This window comes from Dermochelys coriacea, chromosome 1 (genome assembly GCF_009764565.3).
Source record: "Dermochelys coriacea isolate rDerCor1 chromosome 1, rDerCor1.pri.v4, whole genome shotgun sequence".
NCBI lineage: Eukaryota > Metazoa > Chordata > Testudines > Dermochelyidae > Dermochelys > Dermochelys coriacea.
Window position 1 is genome coordinate 185,549,537 of NC_050068.2, and position 18,844 is coordinate 185,568,380.

At 44.3% G+C, this 18,844-nt stretch overlaps 1 protein-coding gene across 7 annotated transcripts in view; it reads right to left on the minus strand.

Annotated features, from left to right (window-relative positions):
* BCL9 (BCL9 transcription coactivator) overlaps positions 1–18,844 on the minus strand; it is a 75,673-nt gene that overhangs the window by 7,977 nt on the left and 48,852 nt on the right. For 4 of the 7 annotated variants that reach the window (XM_038378226.2, XM_043509855.1, XM_038378217.2 and 1 more), the window contains exons 2-6: positions 10,153–10,235; positions 5,959–6,257; positions 1,997–2,313; positions 719–908; positions 147–246 (exon numbers count right to left, since the gene is read on the minus strand). In XM_038378226.2, the coding sequence (XP_038234154.1) occupies positions 147–246; positions 719–908; positions 1,997–2,313; positions 5,959–6,011 (660 nt within the window). In that variant the 5' untranslated portion in view covers positions 6,012–6,257; positions 10,153–10,235. The remainder of the gene's footprint in view (positions 1–146; positions 247–718; positions 909–1,996; positions 2,314–5,958; positions 6,258–10,152; positions 10,236–18,844) is intronic. The other 3 variants (XM_038378269.2, XM_038378259.2, XM_043509868.1) reach the window with 2 other exon arrangements.

The window sequence follows — 18,844 nt, forward strand, 5'->3', positions numbered from 1 at the left end:
AACTACTCTGGAAGCAATAAATCCTTTAATTCTGCACAGTGCTCCCTCCAGCCAAGAACATGCTTTTCGGAGCATAAGGAGTCACCCTCCCCCACACATGTGCACACCACTCCATCTACCCCTTCTACCAAGTAAAGGCTCCCTACCAGGGGTACAGTGTTTCGCTCTGCCTTGCTGTTTGAGATGTTCTGGATATGAAAGGACACAATGGTTTCTGCCTGTCCCTTCAGCACAGCTTCTGCAGCCCTGTAAAGACAGATAGACATTGGTGAGGCTGCAGTTGGATGATTATCTTTCTTAAATCCCCCTCTCTCCCAACTATTATGAGCAGGGAGAAAAGAAAAGTGAAAGGCTGGGTTTTGACCCCAGAGGTCTGGGAGAAGAGAAATCAAAGGAGAAGAAAAATCCTCACATCCACAGAATCTTGCTAATCAGTATTTAGGGTGCATGTCACCACTTAACCCATCCCTAAACCATTCACTGTGTAGCTCATGAAACAACGGGCTGTCTGCCAACATTTGCCAAAAGCAAGGCTAGGTGGAAGAAAATTATAATCTTCATCCATGGTTACGTGTCAGTAATGCTCCCCCATGATCTGTAAATGGCTACCCACCCCACAAAGGATTTGAAGGAGGAAACATGCTTTTGAATTTAATGTAATGAGGTAAACACAAATGCAGGGAAAGACACGAAGGACACATTCAAACCATTTACGTACTTATTGGCCATCTCAGTAGAAAAGACATAAACCACTTTGGATGGAGTCTTTTGTCCACTAGCTGGCTCCGAAGTGGCAGTCAGGCCATGGGAGGGTGTGGAAGACCTTGGGGCTGAAGCAGTTGAAGGAGTCACGGAGTGTGGTGTATGCTGGGAATCCTGGGTCTTCATATGGTCAGCAGAGTTGCAGTCTGGAAAGGAAGAAGGGGTCGGGAAGGTCTCACCAGAGTGGAAGCTGTGAGGAAGTTTGATACTCCTCTCACCCTTGACTCTCAGTTGGCATCACGATACCCAACATTCCTATTAAGAAGGCTCAGACTCCTCTCCCAATTAGTACTAAGGAAGTTGTCCTGTTACACCATGATTCCCCCTCACACTCCAAAAACTCTGCAGGCACCACTGAGAGGAAGCTCATACTGTCTCAGCTCTAGCTAGTTTCCTTGCATTCACAAATGACTAGGTCAGAGAGCATATATGAAACACACACACAAGCAGATAAGCATTTAAAGTTCTTGTAAGGTGGGGAAAGTTTTATACGAGACCTTTTTTCTCCCCTTACTCATGCCAGTCTGCTATACTGTCAGACTGACCACACAGCTTCTAATCACACCAGTTGGAAACGAACTCAAACTGGACCCGGGTCCTTTACAGCCAAAGGTCTCCTGTTGCCACTCTGTCAAGGCGTCTATCAAATGCAAACCCTGAAAGACCTAATATCACAGGGCAGTAATAATTCTTTGCACTTCTGCGCTACCTTTCATGTGGCGATCTCAGAGCCATCAATCAAATATCACAATTGAGACACACAAGTAGTAGCTATTTATACTGCACCTAATTTCACAGGTTAGGAAAGCAAAGAGTAGGGTAATGACATGTCCAACGTCTCACAATGAATCATTGGCAGAGCCAGGAACAGAATCCAGAAGTCTTGACTCCCAGTCCTGTGTTCCTACTAGTCACAGAGGTGTAAGTGATACATCACCCAATACACCTTACTTGTAAGTGTTCACAAAACTGGCTTGGATGCTGGCTTTGATACTCCAATTCAAACACAGAAGCTCCTGGGAGACCAAAGGACAGAATGGGGTGGAAGGAGACTAACAGCTTTTATTTATTTTCCCAAAACCTCTTGGGGAGCTTCAGCGTTAGCATGAAACAACTTTCCAATCCTAATCAGGGCTGTACTTCAACTGAACACAGTCACCACCTCAGGCAGACAGATGCTTTTGCTAACACCCACAAGCCAAATGATCATCTCACACCAACACTTAGCACTTACCTTTGATTTCTGAATCGTCGCTGGGAGTCCCAGCATCTCTCTGTTCGAAGGAATCCGCTGAAATGCTCCTCTCTCTCTTTCCCTTCCCCTTGGCACCATTTCCAGCCCCATTCTTCAACCCCATGCTCCCACCTGGGCCAGGGAGCACTTTGGGGGGGTGACCTCCACTCTTGGGGTCACAGGGAGAGGGCTGGGATTGGCTGGTTGAGCCCCCCTGTTTACCCGGGTTGGAAAATTTGGAATCCAGCTGGGGGTTGCCAGACGGGGACATCACTGTGGGGGGACGGACCATCACCTCCTGCTTTGATTTGGGGCTACTGAAAAAAAGAATTAAAAATAGAGATTAGACTGTCGATTCACTCTGGTGGGAATGGACGAGAGAGAAGCAGCAGCAGCTGCCACTGCTGCTGCCACCTTTACTGAGCAAGGCAGTTGCAGCTGAGTAAGAAATGCCTACATGCTTGGCTTCATCCAGCTGCTTTTTCAAACATGCCTAGAAAGGGTTATTATCCAATATGGGATCACAGTGCTCAAGGAGGCACAAGAACAAGCAGGCCTGCCAGATCCCAGGAACTGCTCAGTCACATGAGGAGCCACCTCTGGGGCTTCTGTCAATAAAGACAACGGTTTCTATGTACACAGAAAAGCATCTCACACCAAGACCAGCTCAAAGTAAACAAACAGGGCACCACAAAGTTCACCACACTACCCATCCAGAACCAAATGACACAGTACAGCTGTGATCACAGAGCAGAGAAACCCACCACAAGCCAGCCCAAGAGAGCATAAGGAAAACCCAGCATTATTGCAGCACTCATCACAGATCAGGGAAACTCGCCAGGAAAATACAAACCTCTGACCATGAAAAACAATTAAACCAGCTATAAGCTGCCTCTGAATGGGGAAAGAGGAGGATACTATCTCCATACACACTCCTGCAAAATGGGGTGGAGGAGACTGCATTAGAGTTTACCAAAAGAAACTCAAAAACAGTCTTTTCCCACCCACTGACCCATTATACGAACTACACCCTAAAACTATTTTGTCTCCTTAGAGTCCACTCAGTTACAGTCTTCCTCCCTCCCTTTATTTTAGTCACTGTCATCCCTCTTCCCTTCTTCTGCAGAGATCTGCTGGGAGCTCATTTTACCCCTCACCCCCAGCCCAAAAGGCAGTGCACTGTAGCAAGCCTCACTATGGAGCCTGTTCATGTTGCTCCTTCAGTTGGCCAGACAGCTGACTCAGAAGCACTCCCTCCAAATTACTATCAGCTCTTGCTGACCTCAAGGGTGCAGGATCAAACCTAGGTGAGCTGTCAAGCACATGATACATCTAGTGCATAGCTTTTCCTCCAAACTTTTCCTCTTCCAAGTCAATGGAGAATGATTGAAGTCCCCCATTAGAACAATCACCCTGACATCTGCTGGGAGAGCAATACAGCAATGCACAGACAATCCAGGAAGTTTTTGGAGCATGTTGGGGGACAACTTCCTGGTACAAGTGCTGGAGGAACCAACTAGGGGCCGTGCTCCTCTGGACCTGCTGCTTACAAGCAGGGAAGAATTGGTAGGGGAAGTAGAAATGGGTGACAACCCAGGTAGCAGTGACCATGAGATGGTTGAGTTCAGAATCCTGACAAAAGGAAGAAAGGAGATTAGCAAAATACGGACCCTGGACTTCAGAAAAGCAGACAGACTCCCTTAGGGAATTGATGGGCAGGATCCCCTGGGAAGCCAATATGAGGGGGCAAGGCATCCAGGAGAGCTGGCTGTATTTTAAAGAAGCAGGAACAAACCATACCCATGTGCAGAAAGAATAGCAAATATGGCAGGCAACCAGCCTGGCTTAACAGTGAAATCGTCGGTGATCTTAAACTAAAAAAGGAAGCTTACAAGAAGTGGAAATTTGGACAGATTACTAGGGAAGAGTATAAAAATATTGCTAGAGTATGCAGGGGTGTAATCAGGAAGGCCAAGGCACAATTGGAGTTGCAGCTAGCAAGGGATGTGAAAGGTAACAAGAAGGGTTTCTCCACGTCTGTTAGTGACAGATGATTTGGAAAAAGCTGAAGTACTGTTTTTTTTGCCTCGGTCTTCACAGACAAGGTCAGCTCCGAGACTGCTGCACTTGGTCAACACAAGGTCAACAGTATGGGGAGGAGGTGAGCAACCCTCAGCAGTGAAACAACAGGTTAAGGACTATTTAGAAAATCTGGACATGCACAAGTCTATGGGTCCAGATCTAATGCATCCAAGGGTGCTGAGGGAGTTGGCTGATGTGATTGCAGAGCCATTGGCCATTATCTTTGAAAATTCGTGGCGATTGGGGAAGGTCCCGGACGATTGGAAAAAGGCAAATATAGTGCCCATATTTTAAAAAAAAAAAAAAAAAAAAAAGGGAAGAAAGAGAACCCGGGGAACTACAGACCGGTCAGCCTCACTTCAGTCCCTGGCAAAATAAAGGAGCAGGTCCTCAAGGAATCCATTTTGAAGCACTTGAAGGAGAGGAAGGTGATCAGGAACAGTCAACATGGATTCATCAAGGGCAAGTCATGCCTGACCAATCTGATTCCCTTCTATGAAGAGAACTGGCTCTGTGGATATGGGGGAAACGGTGGACATGATATCTCTTGACTTTAGCAAAGCTTTTGATACGGTCTCCCACAGTATTCTTGCCAGCAAGTTTAAAGTAGTATGGATTGGATGAATGGACTATAAGGTGGACACAAAGCTGGCTAGATTGTCGGGATCAATGGCTCAATGTCTAGTTGGCAGCCGGTATCAAGTGGAGTGACCTAGGGGTTGGTCCTGGGCCAGTTTTGTTCAACATCTTTACTAATGATCTGGATGATGGGATGAATTGCACCCTCAGCAAGTTTGCAGATTACACTAAACTGGGGGGAGAGGTAGATATGCTGGAGGGTAGGGATAGGGTCCAGAGTGACTGAGACAAATTGGAGGATTGGGCCAAAAGAAATCTGATGAGGTTCAACAAGGACAAGTGCAGTCCCGCACTTAGAACAGAAGAATCCCATGCACTGCTACAGGCTGGGGACTGACTGGCTAAGCAGCAGTTCTGCAGAAAAGGACCTGGGGATTACAGTGGACAAGAAGCTGGATACAAGTCAGCAGTATGCCCTTGTTGCCAAGAAGGCCAATGGCATATTGGGCTGTATTAGTAGGAGCATTGCCAGCAGATCGAGGGAAGTGATTATTCCCCTCTATTTGGCACTGGTGAGGCCACACCTGGGAGTACTGAGTCCAGTTTTGGTCCCCCCACTACAGAAGGGGAGTGGACAAACTGAAGAGTCCAGCGGAGGGCAACAAAAATGATTAGGAGGCTGGGGCACATGACTTACGAGGAGAGGCTGAGAGAACTGAGGTTATTTAGTCTGCAGAAGAGAAGAGTGAGGGGGGATTTGATAGCAGCCTTCAACTACCTGAAGGGGGGTTCCAAAGAGGATGGAGCTTGGCTGTTCTCAGTGGTGGCAGATGACAGAACAAGAACCAATGGTCTCAAGTTGCAGTGGGGGAGGTCTAGGTTGGATATTAGGAAACACTATTTTACTAGGAGGAGGGTGAAGCACTGGAATGGGTTATCTAGGGAGGTGGTGGAAATTCCATCCTTAGAGGTTTTTAAGGCCCGGCTTGATAAAGTCCTGGCTGGGATGATTTAGTTGGTGTTGGTCCTGCTTTGAGCAGGGGACTGGACTAGATGACTTCCTGAGGTCTCTTCCAACCCTAATATTCTATGAAGTCTGGCACAGGCAGATGAATGACATGGACAAGGCTTGTGCAATGATAATCAGTTCCATGCTGCTCCTGCCAGCAGCACAGGGAGAACTTTGTGTGGGAGTGCAAGCACAAAGAGCACCTGTGCTTCACCCAGGCCTTGGATAACACTGCAGTAGAGCAGGGACACCTCCCCCTCCATACCCAGAAGAGTTCACTGAAGTTTCTCACCTCTGTGTGTTTCCTGATGGGGAGTTCCTCACTTTGGGGTTACTGGAATGCATTGACAGAAATCCTGAGCTCTCACACACACAACTGGGCTCTTGTCAAGTTCCTCTAGGGGGCCTGCTGCTGCTGGCAGCTTTGAAGCACTTTCTGCCGCACGCTTCTCTCACCGCTGTCCGTCTGCTTGTCTTTTTTCTCTTTGTCTCTCTCTGTCGTTGCACTGGACCCTTCCCTCCTGCAGCTCCAGCATTCTCTGAATGTGTGCCTCCTGCTGCTGAGGGGAAGTCTCGCATCTCCAGGGCACACTGTGCCAAACCGCCCCCAAAGAAAGAACAGAAAACAGGTAAAGTACATTCCATACCCTGGAATTAACTGAAACAGACCCGTGGATGGCAATCCTTTCCCCTTCACTAAGAGGGTGAGGGACTGGCATTTTCAGCTGGCTGGAAGATAGTTGGAATGTACAGCTAAGAGGAAGCTCTGGGCAGGTATTAAGAACTCACAAGTGGTAAAGCCAGTCCTTCCTTTGCCCAAAACAAGTTATGCTGGATTCAAAAGAGCAGGGAAGCTCTTCTGACCCAGACACTTTGACCCAAGTCATGGAAGAATTCATATGACTTATTTAAGCATACACCTCACCAAATCACTAGGAACATAGAACTAGACAGATCAGACCGCTAGTCCCGATCACCCAGAATTCCCACTGTAAATGGCCATTATCAGATTTCTCAGAGGAAAGTAAACCCTTCCCCCCCACACACACTACAATTAGCCATTTGTGCAATGCTGTGTGGTGCAAGATGCACAGGAGGGAGGGAGAGAACAGAAAATGCCTTTCTGACCACCTGTAAGCAACCAGCTTATGCCATGAAGCATAAGACTTTAATGCTCTGAGCACACAAAGAAGAACTTGTGGTCAATTACTGTTTCTAACTGAAAGGTTGATAGATCATTAGAGAACTGCCCATCCAAATTTGCTCAGCGACATCATACAAGCTATTTAAAAACATTTTTTAATTTAACTGAGCACTTTTCAGCTCGTTTCTGAAGAGACAACATGCACAATGCTGGCCATACAGAACAACATAACACTGTTTCTTCTACATTGTTGGAGGAAAATATTGGACTTTTACATTTCTTATGTCCTTTGGGCTAAAGAATTTTGGAACTATTTTCTGTCTTGTTTATATTTTAACAGATCTTCTGTTCATCTCACCTACTCAGATGTAAATCCACACAATTCAGAATATAAACAAGATTTATTGTTAATGTATTAAATATTGCTAGTTAAAAATTATTCAAATATAAATATTCCCAGTATGCCTTCTCAGCACTGAAGAAGCAGTTTCTTGTATGAATCAATAGAAAAAGTAAGATTTAATCAGACTGGCAGGGTCTTGCCTATTATGAAGGAACTAGTGTTTTAGTTATAAGTTGGGGATGCATCAATTAGAAGTAACGGAAGAAGAGAAGGACTTTGGAGTATTGGTTGATCATAGGATGACTATGAGCTGCCAATGTGATATGGCTGTGAAAAAAGCTAATGCGGTTTTGGGATGCATCAGGAGAGGCATTTCCAGTAGGGATAAGGAGGTTTTAGTACCATTATACAAGGCACTGGTGAGACCTCACCTAGAATGTGTGTGCAGTTCTGGTCTCCCATGTTTAAAAAGGATGAATTCAAAGTGGAGCAGGTACAGAGAAGGGCTACTAGGATGATCCGAGGAATGGAAAACTTGTCTATGAAAGGAGACTTAAGGAGCTTGGCTTGTTTAGCCTAACTAAAAGAAGGTTGAGGGGAGATATGATTGCTCTCTATAAAGATATCAGAGGGATAAATACAGGAGAGGGAGAGGAATTATTTCAGCTCAGCACCAATGTGGACACAAGAACAAATGGGTATAAACTGGCCACCAGGAAGTTTAGACTTGAAATCAGACGAAGGTTTTTAACCATCAGAGGAGTGAAGTTTTGGAATAGCCTTCCAAGGGAAGCAGTGGGGGCAAAAGATCTATCTGGTTTTAAGATTCTACTTGATAAGTTTAAGGAGGAGATGGTATGATGGGATAATGGGATTTTGGTAAGTAATTGATCTTTAAATATTCAGGGTATATAGGCCTAATCCCCTGAGATGGGATATTAGATGGATGGGATCCGAGTTACCCAGGAAAGAATTTTCTGTAGTATGTGGCTGGTGAATCTTGCCCATATGCTCAGGGTTTAGCTGATCGCCATATTTGGAGTCGGGAAGGAATTTTCCTCCAGGGCAGATTGGATAGGCCCTGGAGGTTTTTCACCTTCCTCTGTAGCATGGGGCATGGTTGACTTGAGGGAGGCTTCTCTGCTCCTTGAAGTCTTTAAACCATGATTTGGGGACTTCAATGGCTCAGACATGGGTGGGGTTTTTCGTAGGAGTGGGTGGGTGAGATTCTGTGGCCTGCGCTGTGCAGGAGGTCAGACTAGATGATCAGAATGGTCCCTTCTGACCTTAGTATCTATGAATCTATGACACAAATTGGTTCACTGATGCGTTGCTATTGGATGATTAAGAAATACCTGCCACCATATGATCACATTGCTGCCAGGAAAGACTGGCTAGTAAGGCATTGGTATGGAGCTTTGTGGCCCTCCAGCTCCTCAAAGTGATCTTGGCATCTCGTCACACTTGTCTCACGATATTACACCAGTACATTTTGATGCAACATCAATCCACAGTGTCAGGACATCACAATGTAATGATTTTGTGGATCTCGACAACTCCAGATATTCTCCCTTCCATAGCTTCTCCTGCTGCTTGAAGACACAAAGAGGGATCCTAATGACCCCAGTAAGTTTGCTCAATATTCCTGTCTTCACTTTCCTGCATTTGTGGACTTAAGCAGGGCACATTCCTGCATTAAGAGCTTCATTTGTTCTGCCTGATAATATTGGGCAGAGCAAGAGGAGTTCTGATCAGACCCATAGACTCCACAGGGACCGCATGATTCTCTAGAGCCACAAGCAGAGTATCTCATTGGTTTTGAGGTTTGAGAGCAATGTAGTGTTACTGTTATTTCTATCATGCCATCGGTGTGCATGGTGCTTTACAGGCATACATGAAGAGTTAATTTTCAGAAGTGTCTAAATCCCACTGACTCTCCCTGTATCTTAGGCTCCTAAGTCCCTCTTGAGAAAAGAACTTCAAATTTTCAGAAGTGTCAGTTCCATTTTCAAAAAAGACTTAGGAGCCTGTCATATTGAAAGTCAGTGGGATTGGGGCACATTTGAAAATTTTACTCATGATCCTCTCAAAACACATCATGGCAGGAGAGGGAAGAGTAATGGCATAACAGTGAGCACAATTTGCTGCAAAAAGCAGGATATTGAAGTCTGTGTTGTGGATTTCTTGTTATTTATGTAGTTATTTCCATTATAATGTTTTTCACTCATGAATAATGCCTTAATTCTACCCGTGTGTGTTTGCATTACGCTATGTTATATGAACGCACACTATTTTTTCCAGAGGACTCCTGTATCATTCAGTGCACATGACAGACACAAAAGGCAGCAGAATTAAGATTAAACAGGCAACCATAAATGCAACATTTCCTAACTTCGACTGCTTTATTTGGCAACCTGGATATTGTTCCTCTAATGTGGTCTTTATATATAATACACAAGACACACGCTATCTTTCAATGGATTAGCACTGACAAGCTTTGCAGTAGTGAATTATAAGGAGAGATTTGAATGGAGGGGGTAAATATTAACAGAATTTTCTAAGCATAGCATTTTACTTGTTGATGACAAAATGATTGTCAACTCGTATTTTTCCCCCCTTTGCTTTCCTGTTCTGTGCAGTGAAACTGTACAATACTGTGAGACTCAAAATGGAAAGCATCACAATTTTTATTTGTGGGAGTTTGGTGTCCAATAAGCTAAAATTCCTCTTCACTTGTGCTAAACTTGGGTATGCTCTTCCCTTGCTCTCATTTAAGTTTCAGGGAAAATGGACTGCAGTCCACATAGCTGGAGTCGCTCTTCCTTGCAGAACCATTCATCCAGCTGCAGAACAATTCTTGTTCTAGTGTCAGAGACTGGCACCATTGTGGGTAATCAAACCATGTTTTAAAATGTTTCAGCAGTGTCTGACAGACCCAGAGGGGGTCAACGTTTCTGTAAATCTTATAGGACCCAGCATCTTCCCTGTAGGCAACTCACCAAGACCTCTGGTGTCACGACACTGCAGTGCTCATCGTAGAGGTGATGAGTTCAGGACTCCTTCTCACACAAGGAAAGATTATCTGAAAAAGAAGAAAAGGGAAGAGCTCCACCACAGCATACCCAAGCCCTTGGGCTCCTCCCAGGCCACAGAAAGGAGACCAAAGCTTTCGCTGAACAGATGACAAGAAAGCCTCAGCTCTCCTCAGAAAGATTTGTTAGTGCTAAGAAAGCCTTTACAGGGAGAGAGCCACAGTGAGGTTTAACTGGTTCAAGTATGTTTGCTATAAACAAATGCAGCAAGGGACAGCTTAGACCTGCTTTGGCACACCCCCAGTTCAGCTAGATGGATTCCCGTGAGCCCATCTGTACCCCCCCCCCCCCAAGAACTGGCACAGTGCCCACACAAGCATCCTCCCAACTTCCTTATCCACCTAACCTCAAGGGTTTGCCTTCCCCTCACTCCATGAGCCCAGCTACCTGTGCCAAACCCTGCTCTTCACAATTATACCTGCCACCAAGGCCAGACAGCCTGCCTGCCCACATGTGACTGAAAATGCAATAGTCTGCAATAGATAAAGCTGGGTGCTCTCTTTGATCAGTCAGGAGAAGTATCAGGCCAGCATCAGAATAGGAGACAGTAAGGCAACTTCATTTAATGTTCCACCGGCCACCATTCCACTGCAAGACACCACTCTACATGTGGAGGTTTATCCATTTGAAAGCATGGCGTGCTGCAGTTTTGGTGGTATCTTTGAGCATCAGATGCTGCCAGTTATTCCTCAAATAGCCAAAGAGGTCATTGCTGAACTGATCAGTTCCATTCTCCCTACTATCAGTACTGAGGAATATATCACATCAGTTAATGTTCAGTTCACATACAGGAACCATCTTCAACCATATCATCTACCAAGCTTTACTTTATAAAATCAAAACTTAAGATTCCAGAGCACAATTCTACAGCAAGTCATTGGATTCTATGGTAAATTGTGTGTCATGGAAGAAAAACAGAGAACTCCCGTTACAGACTTATTTCGTCTACCCACTTTATCCATTCTCACCAAGATACACAACTCTACTAAGTTAAATTTGAAGACACAATGTGACTCTTACTATTTACACAGGAAGGCTGGTATTGCGGTTAAAGCACAATTGGGAATCAAGAGACTTGGTTTTTGTTCCCAGCTCTACCACGAACTTCCCGTCCAACCCCAAGTAACTCAGTTAGCCCATCTGTGAAACAGGGAACATGGGTTGTGACTTGAGGTTAAATTCATTAAGAATGGTAAAAATTTGTATTTCTGTAGCCCCTTCCCTCCGTCTCCAAGTATCATCCGTTCCAATTTGACTTAAACAGTGTAGTAATACGTAGACCAACGATGCCACCATTCTAGTCAGCCAGTCCTAAATAGAGTTGCATCCTCCACCCTATCATGTTGATGGTCTCATTGTTTGATTGACTGTCCTATAAATCACACACATAAACAGCATCTGACAAGACAAGACAACTGCCACCATAAACCATTTAATCCAGCAAAAACCTAGCCATAGCAACACCAACATCCCTTCAACACCAACAGTTATAATCCCCCCCCAGGCCAAGCCAGTGCCAATACAGCGACACCTCTCTACCTAACCTAGCTCTAAGCAACCATCCAATGTAGCCCAAATTTACCTTTTCACATGACTAAAGAGACAGGAATCATAGAACTAGAAGGGACCTCAAAAAGTCATCTAGTCCAGTCCCCTACACTCATGGCATGACTAAGTATTATCTAGAGCATTCATTCTTGACAGGTGTTTGTCTAACTTGCTCTTAATCTCCAGTGATGGCGATTCCACAACCTCCCTAGGCAATTTATTCCAGTGCTTAACCACCATGACAGGAAGTTTTTCCTAATGTCCAACCTAAACCTCCCTTGCTGCAATGTCCTATCCTCAGAGGTTAAAGAGGACAATTTCTTCTCCCTCTTCCTCGTAACCACCTTTTATGTACTTGAAAACTGTTGTGTCCCCCTCTCAGTCTTCTCTTTTCCAGATTAAACAAACCCAATTTTTTCCAATCTTCCCTCATAGGCCATGTTTTCTAGACCTTTAATCATTTTTGTTGCTCTTTGGACTTTCTCCAATTTGTCCACATCTTTCCTGAAATGTGGAACCCAGAACTGGACTCAATACTCCAGTTGAAACCTAACAGGCACAGGGTAGAGTGGAAGAATTACTTCTTGTGTCTTGCTTACAACATTCCTGCTAATGCAAAAAAAGCAAACACCGTTTTGGGATGTAATAGTGTTACATTGTTGAGTCATATTTAGCTGGTGATCCACTATAACCCCCAGATCCCTTTCCGCAGTACTCCTTCCTAGGCAGTCATTTCCCATTTTGTAGGTGTGTAACTGATTGTTCCATCCTAAATTGAGTACTTTGATTTTTTGTCCTTATTAAATTTCATTCTATTTACTTCAGACCATTTCTCCAGATCATTCTGAATTTTAATCCTATTCTTCAAAGCACTTGCAACCCTTCCCACTTGGTATTGTCCACAAACTTTACAAGTGTACTTTCTATGCCATTATCTAAACCATTGATGAAGATATTGAAAAGAACTGGACTCAGAATTGATCCCTGTGGAACCCCACTTATTATGCCCTTCCAGCATGACTGTGAGCCACCGATAACTACTCTCTGGGAACAGTTTTTCACCCACTTTATAGTAGCCCCATCTAGGTTGCATTTCACTAGGTTGTTTATGAGCAGGTCAGGCAAGACAGTATCAAAAGAATTTTACTAAAAAAAAAAAAAAAAAAAAAAATCAAGATATACCACATCTACTGCTTCTCCCATCCCCCTGCCCCCCCCCCCAAATTCACAGGGCTTGTTACCCCGTCAAAGAAAGCTATTATGTTGGTTTGACCCAATTTGTTTTTGACAAATCCATGCTGACTATTACTTATCACCTTAACTTCTAGATGTTTGCAAACTGATTGCATAATTAGTTGCTCAGTTATCTTTCCAGGTAGAGAAGTTAAGCTGACTGGTCTGTAATTCCCCAGGTTGTCCTTATTTCCTTTTTTATAGATGGGCACCATATTTGCCCCTTTTCCAGTCTTCTGGAATCTCTGTCTTCCATGACTTTTCAAAGATAATTGCTAATGGCCCAGATATTTCCTCAGTCAGCTCCTTGCATATTCTAGGATGCATTTCATCAGGCCCTGGTGATTTGAAGACATCTAATTTGTCTACGTAATTTTTAACTTGTTCTTTTCCTAGATTGGCTTCTGGTCCTACCTCATTTTCATTGGTATTCACTATGGTAGACATCCAATCACCACCAACCTTCTTGGTGAAAACCGAAACAAAGAAGTCATTAAGCACCTCTGCCACTTTCACATTGTTTGTTATTCTTTTCCCCTCCCAACACTGAGTAACGGGCATACCCTGGCCTTGGTCTTGCTCCTAATGCATCTGTAGAACATTTTCTTGTTATCCTTTATGTCTCTAGCTAGTCTGATCTTGTTTCGTGCCTTGGCATTTCTGATGTTGTCCCTACATACGTGTGTTATTTGTTTATATTTAGTCTTTGTAATTTGACCTAGTTTCCAAGTTTTGTAGGACTCTTTTTTGTTTTTTAGATCATTGAAGATTTCTTGGGTAAGCCAGGCTGGTCTCTTGCCATACTTCCTATCTTTCCTATGTAGTGGGATTGTTCGTTCTTGGGCCCTTAATAATGTGTCTCTGAAAAACTGCCAATTGTCTTCAATTGTTTTTCCTTAGACATTAGCAATAATCTGTGCCCTGCTGTGTTATTTTCCCAACAGATGTCTGGGTAGCTGAAATCCCCCATCACCACCAAGTCTTGTGATTTGGATGATTTAAAAAAACAAAAACAACCCCCCCCCCCCCAAACTAAGCCTCATCCACCTTTTCTTCCTGGTTTGGTGATCTGTAGTAGACCCCAACCATGACATCACCCTTTTTTTTTTTTTTTTACCCCTTTTATTCTTACCCTGAGACTTTCAATAAGTCGGTCTCCTATTTCCATCTCAATCTCAGTCCAAGCATATACACTTTTAATATACAAGGTAACACCTCTTCCTTTTTTCCCCTGCCTGTCCTTCCTGTGCAAACTGTACCCTTCTATACCAATATTCCAGTCATGCGTATTATCCCACCAAGTCTCTGTGATGCCAACTATGTCATAGGAACACTGACACAGCCTGGGATGTGGGAGAACCCCCCCACAGGAAATGGTCAGAGCTCTACTGCTTGAGACATTCAAGCCTCTACCTGCCAAGAGGCTAGAAAAATGTAGTGTAGGGAATGTAATCCAGGGAAGGGAGGGATGGGGGGGTGGGGACGACTGACTAGATGTGACCCATCTCTAGCACCTATGAATTAGCCACCCATATTACTGCAGCCAAGCCCAGAAGTAAAACCTTCCAGCCAAACCTGCTTTTTCTCCTTCACCAATCTTAGGACAATGCAAGCATACTTATAAACCTTTAATAGTGATGGATGGCCAGGCACTTTCAGACAAATAGTTAGATAGAAACTCTGGCAGGAAGAGCTGTGGATATCACTGATTAACTATTGTCCTTCCTCCAGCTTTGAAAATGCAAAGATGAAATAAAGACACACCACGTGTCAACCTGCAGCCTTGCCAAGATACAGCATGTTAAAGAGAATAAAAACGTTCTCCCTACTATTGACACAAAATAATGTGCTTGTTCATGGTCTTTGCCCCTGCTAGCCTGAAAACAGGTATGTTGGCAATGTGCACTTCAATTACCAGTGAGAGTGCACTAATTGGCATTCTCTGCTGGTTTTCACCAGACACTTAACTTTTATTCAGTTCTGCAGTCTTTACATAAATGGCAGCTGGCTACCTATATTAGTTTTTAAATAAATTTTTAATACACTACATCAACATGCCAGCTTGGGAAACAAGGAAAAGGCAGGAATTTTTATCCAAAATTTTAAATAAAGTCTTAAACTCACTTAAAAATACATAAAAGCAACAGCAAATAGATAATCTAGTATGGCATGCAGGGCATTCCTTACTTCCCCTGCTCCCCTGGACCCAGCCCCAGTGATCAGAGGTGCCTCTTCTAGTTACCTGTAGAGGCAACAGCATACTGAACCCACTTCTGGCAAAAGCTCTCCCGCTTATCTTCATGTACTTTGTGCAGTGTCCTGCAGTCTACAATAGTACAAATAGCACTGGGCACACTGGCATCCAAACGGGTTCGAAGGCAGCGCCACCTTGCCTTTAGTCAGCCAAATGCACATCTTACCACCATCCTGCAACTGCTCAGTGTTTGTTTAAAACTTCTGGTCTAAAATCAGGGTACGACTTCATGAGTCAAAGCAGTAGAGAATAGGCAGAGTCCCCTAAAACAGTAGTGGACACAGGCATCCTGTCAATAACAACCTTTCTTGTCCAAACAGATTAACACCAGATCTCCTGGTGCCATATACCCAGCTGGTGCATCTCATAGTGGTGATCAGGAATGTCCTTTGTTGGTCAACTAAGGTGTGAACAATAAAGCAGCATTTCTGGTTGCCATTAAATCATAGAAATTTAGGGCTGGAAGGAAACTCGAGAGGTCATCTAGTCCATCTCCTTTCACTGGGATGGGACCAAGTATACTTAGACCATCCTTGACAGGTGTTTGTCTAACTTGTTCTTAAAAAGTTCCCATGACAGGGATTCCACAACCTCACTTGGAATCCTATTCCAATGCTTAACAATCCTGATAGAAAGTTTTCCCCCCCAATATTTAACCTAAATCTCCCTTGTGGCAGATTAAGGGAATTACTTTTTGTCTTCCCTTCAGTAGGCATGGAGAACAAGTGATGACCACCATCTTTATAACAAGCCCTTATCATACTTAAATACTGTTACGTCCCCCCACAGTCTTCTTTTCACAAGACTAAACATACCCAATTTTTTTTTAAACCTTTCCTCATAGGACAGATTCTCTAAGCTTTTTATCATTTTTGTCGCTCTCCTCTAGACTTTCTCCACATCTCAAACTGTGGTGCCCAAAACTGTGCACTATACTCCAGTTGAGGCCTCACCAGTGCCAAGTAGGGCACTGTAGGAATAATTACCTCCTGCATCTTGCACATGACACTCCTTGTTAATACACTCCAGAATATTAGCCTTTTTTGTAGCTACGTCACTTTGTAGCTCATACTCAATTTGTGATCTACCATAACCCCCAACTGCTTTTCTGCAGGACTACTGCCTAAAGCCAGTTATTCCCCTTTTGTGTTTGTGCATTTGATTTTTCCTTCCTAAGTACTTTGCACTTACCTTTATTGAATTTCATCTTGTTGATTTCAGACCAATTCTCGAATTTAATCAAAGTCATTTTGAATTCCAATCCTCCAAAGTGCTAGCAACCCCTCCTAGCCTGGTGTCATCAGCAAATTTTATAAACGTATTTTCCACTCTGTTATCCAAATCATTAATGAAGATATTGGTTAGTACCTGACCCAGAACAAACTGCTGTGGAATCCCGTTAGATATGCTCTCACAGTTTGACAGTGAACCATTGATAACTACTCTTTGAGTACAGTTTTTCAACCATTTGGGCACCTGCCTTATAGTCATTTCATCTAGATCAATTTCCCTACTTTGTTTATGTGAATAGAATGTGTGACTGCATCAAAAACATTATTAGAAAATTAAGATATCTGTAGCAAGTGGCCACGGTCTTCTGCCCTGACAGACAGTGAGAGACCCACAAGCTACTCCTGGTGGGCAGAGCCAGGACACCCGCGGCTGCCCTGCCAGAAGCAAAGGGGTGGGACAGGAACCGGAACTATAAAAGACTGGCCCTTTAACTCAGTTGGGGGAGAACTGTCGGAAGACTAGGATGTCTCTCCCCTGCTGGTGGAGCCTGGAGCTGACGGAGGCTGCCACTGTACCCGAGACCCAGAAGGGCTGCCAGAGGTACCAGACACCAATGAACTGATGGAGCTGCTGCTTGCTGTTTACCCGAGTGAGATGGAGAACAACCCTGGAACTCAGGTAGCCCAGGAAAGCCGAATAGGGTTTGGCTGTGGGACTGATTTGTAAGCAGCCCATGTGTTGTGGGAGGATCCCTGCTGACCCAGTGGCAGACCACTCTGCCATTCATAGGGCTCTGGGCTGGGACGCAGTGGAGCGGGAGGGCCTGCATCCCCCTACCCTGGCCACCCCATCCCTGAATGATGGCAGTCTGCTCCGTTAGGCCAGGAGGCCTGTATTGATCTGTCGCCTGCCAGAGTTAGGGCATCAGACAGGTTTGACTGTAGCTCTTGCCAAGAGCTGATTTCCCCCCCCTCCCCCGAACTGCTGTGTTGTTCTGTGTAGACCCAACCAGAACAGTTAACTGTGGATTGCCTGCCCTGATTGAGGGCCCAGAGCAGACAGAGTAATTGCTGCCCTGATTGATTGCCAGCCGGGACCAGTAACTGCTGGCTGCCCCACCCTGATTGAGGACCATGGGTTTATAGACTCCCTGCTGCTCAGCCAGCAGCAGGATAGAACCAAGCGATTCCTAGCCTAATTCCCCCACAGACTGACTCACTCCAGAAGGGATCATAGTAAGGGGCATGGTCTCCTGCTCTGACAGATGGGGAAAGACCCATGAATGCCTTACCATATCACATCCATTGCTTCCCTCCTATCTACTAGGCCAGTAACTCTATCAAAGAAGGAAATTGGTTTGGCATGGCATGATTTGTTCTTGACTAATCTATGCTGGCTATTACTATCACCCTGTTACCCTCTGGGTGCTTACAAATTGATTGTTTAACCAGTTGTTCCAGCATCTTTCCAGGATCGAAGTTAGGCTGACTGGTTTATAACTCCCCACTATGTTTGCTCTTCTCCAATCCTCCAAGACCTCACCCATCCTCCATGAGTTCTTGAAGATAAAATTGCTAATGGTTCCAAGACTACTTCAGCTAGTTCCTTAAGGACCCTAGGACTAATTTTGTCAGACTCTGCTGACTTGAATACATCTATATTATCTAAACATTTTTAACCTGTTATTTCTCTTCTAGCTTGTGTTCCTTCCCCCTTGTTATTAATATTAATTGTATTAAGCATCAAGTCACCATTAACATTTTAATCAAGACTGAAGCAAAATAGACATAAAACACCTCACCCTTCTTGATGTTGTCCATTAGCTCTCCTTCCCCACTAGATAGTGGGCCTACCCACATTCCTTTGTCTCTCTTTTGCTCCTAATACATTTACAGAACCTATTCTTATTGCTTTTTTATCATCCTTCCTGATGCAACTCATTCTCTGCCTTGGCCATTTTGGATTTTGTCTCTACATGCCCAAGCTACTCTTTTGTAGTCCTCTTTAGCAATTTGTCCATGTTTCCACTTTCTGTAGGATTCCTTTTTGATTTTCAAATCACTAAAGAGCTCCTGATGGAGCTATATTGGCCTCTTACTATTCTTTGCTTCGCATCGGGATAGTTCGCTATTGTGCCTTTAATACTGTCTGAGAAGTTACCATCTCTCCTAAACTCCCTTTTACCCTTAGATTTCCTTTCTGTGGGGCTTTACTTACCCATTCTCCTAGTTTGTTAAAAGTCTGCTTTTTGTTTAAGTCTACCATATTTACGTGTCCCTTGCGGTGGGAAGACAATGGGCATGTGCACTATATGGATGGGCTGCAGCGCAG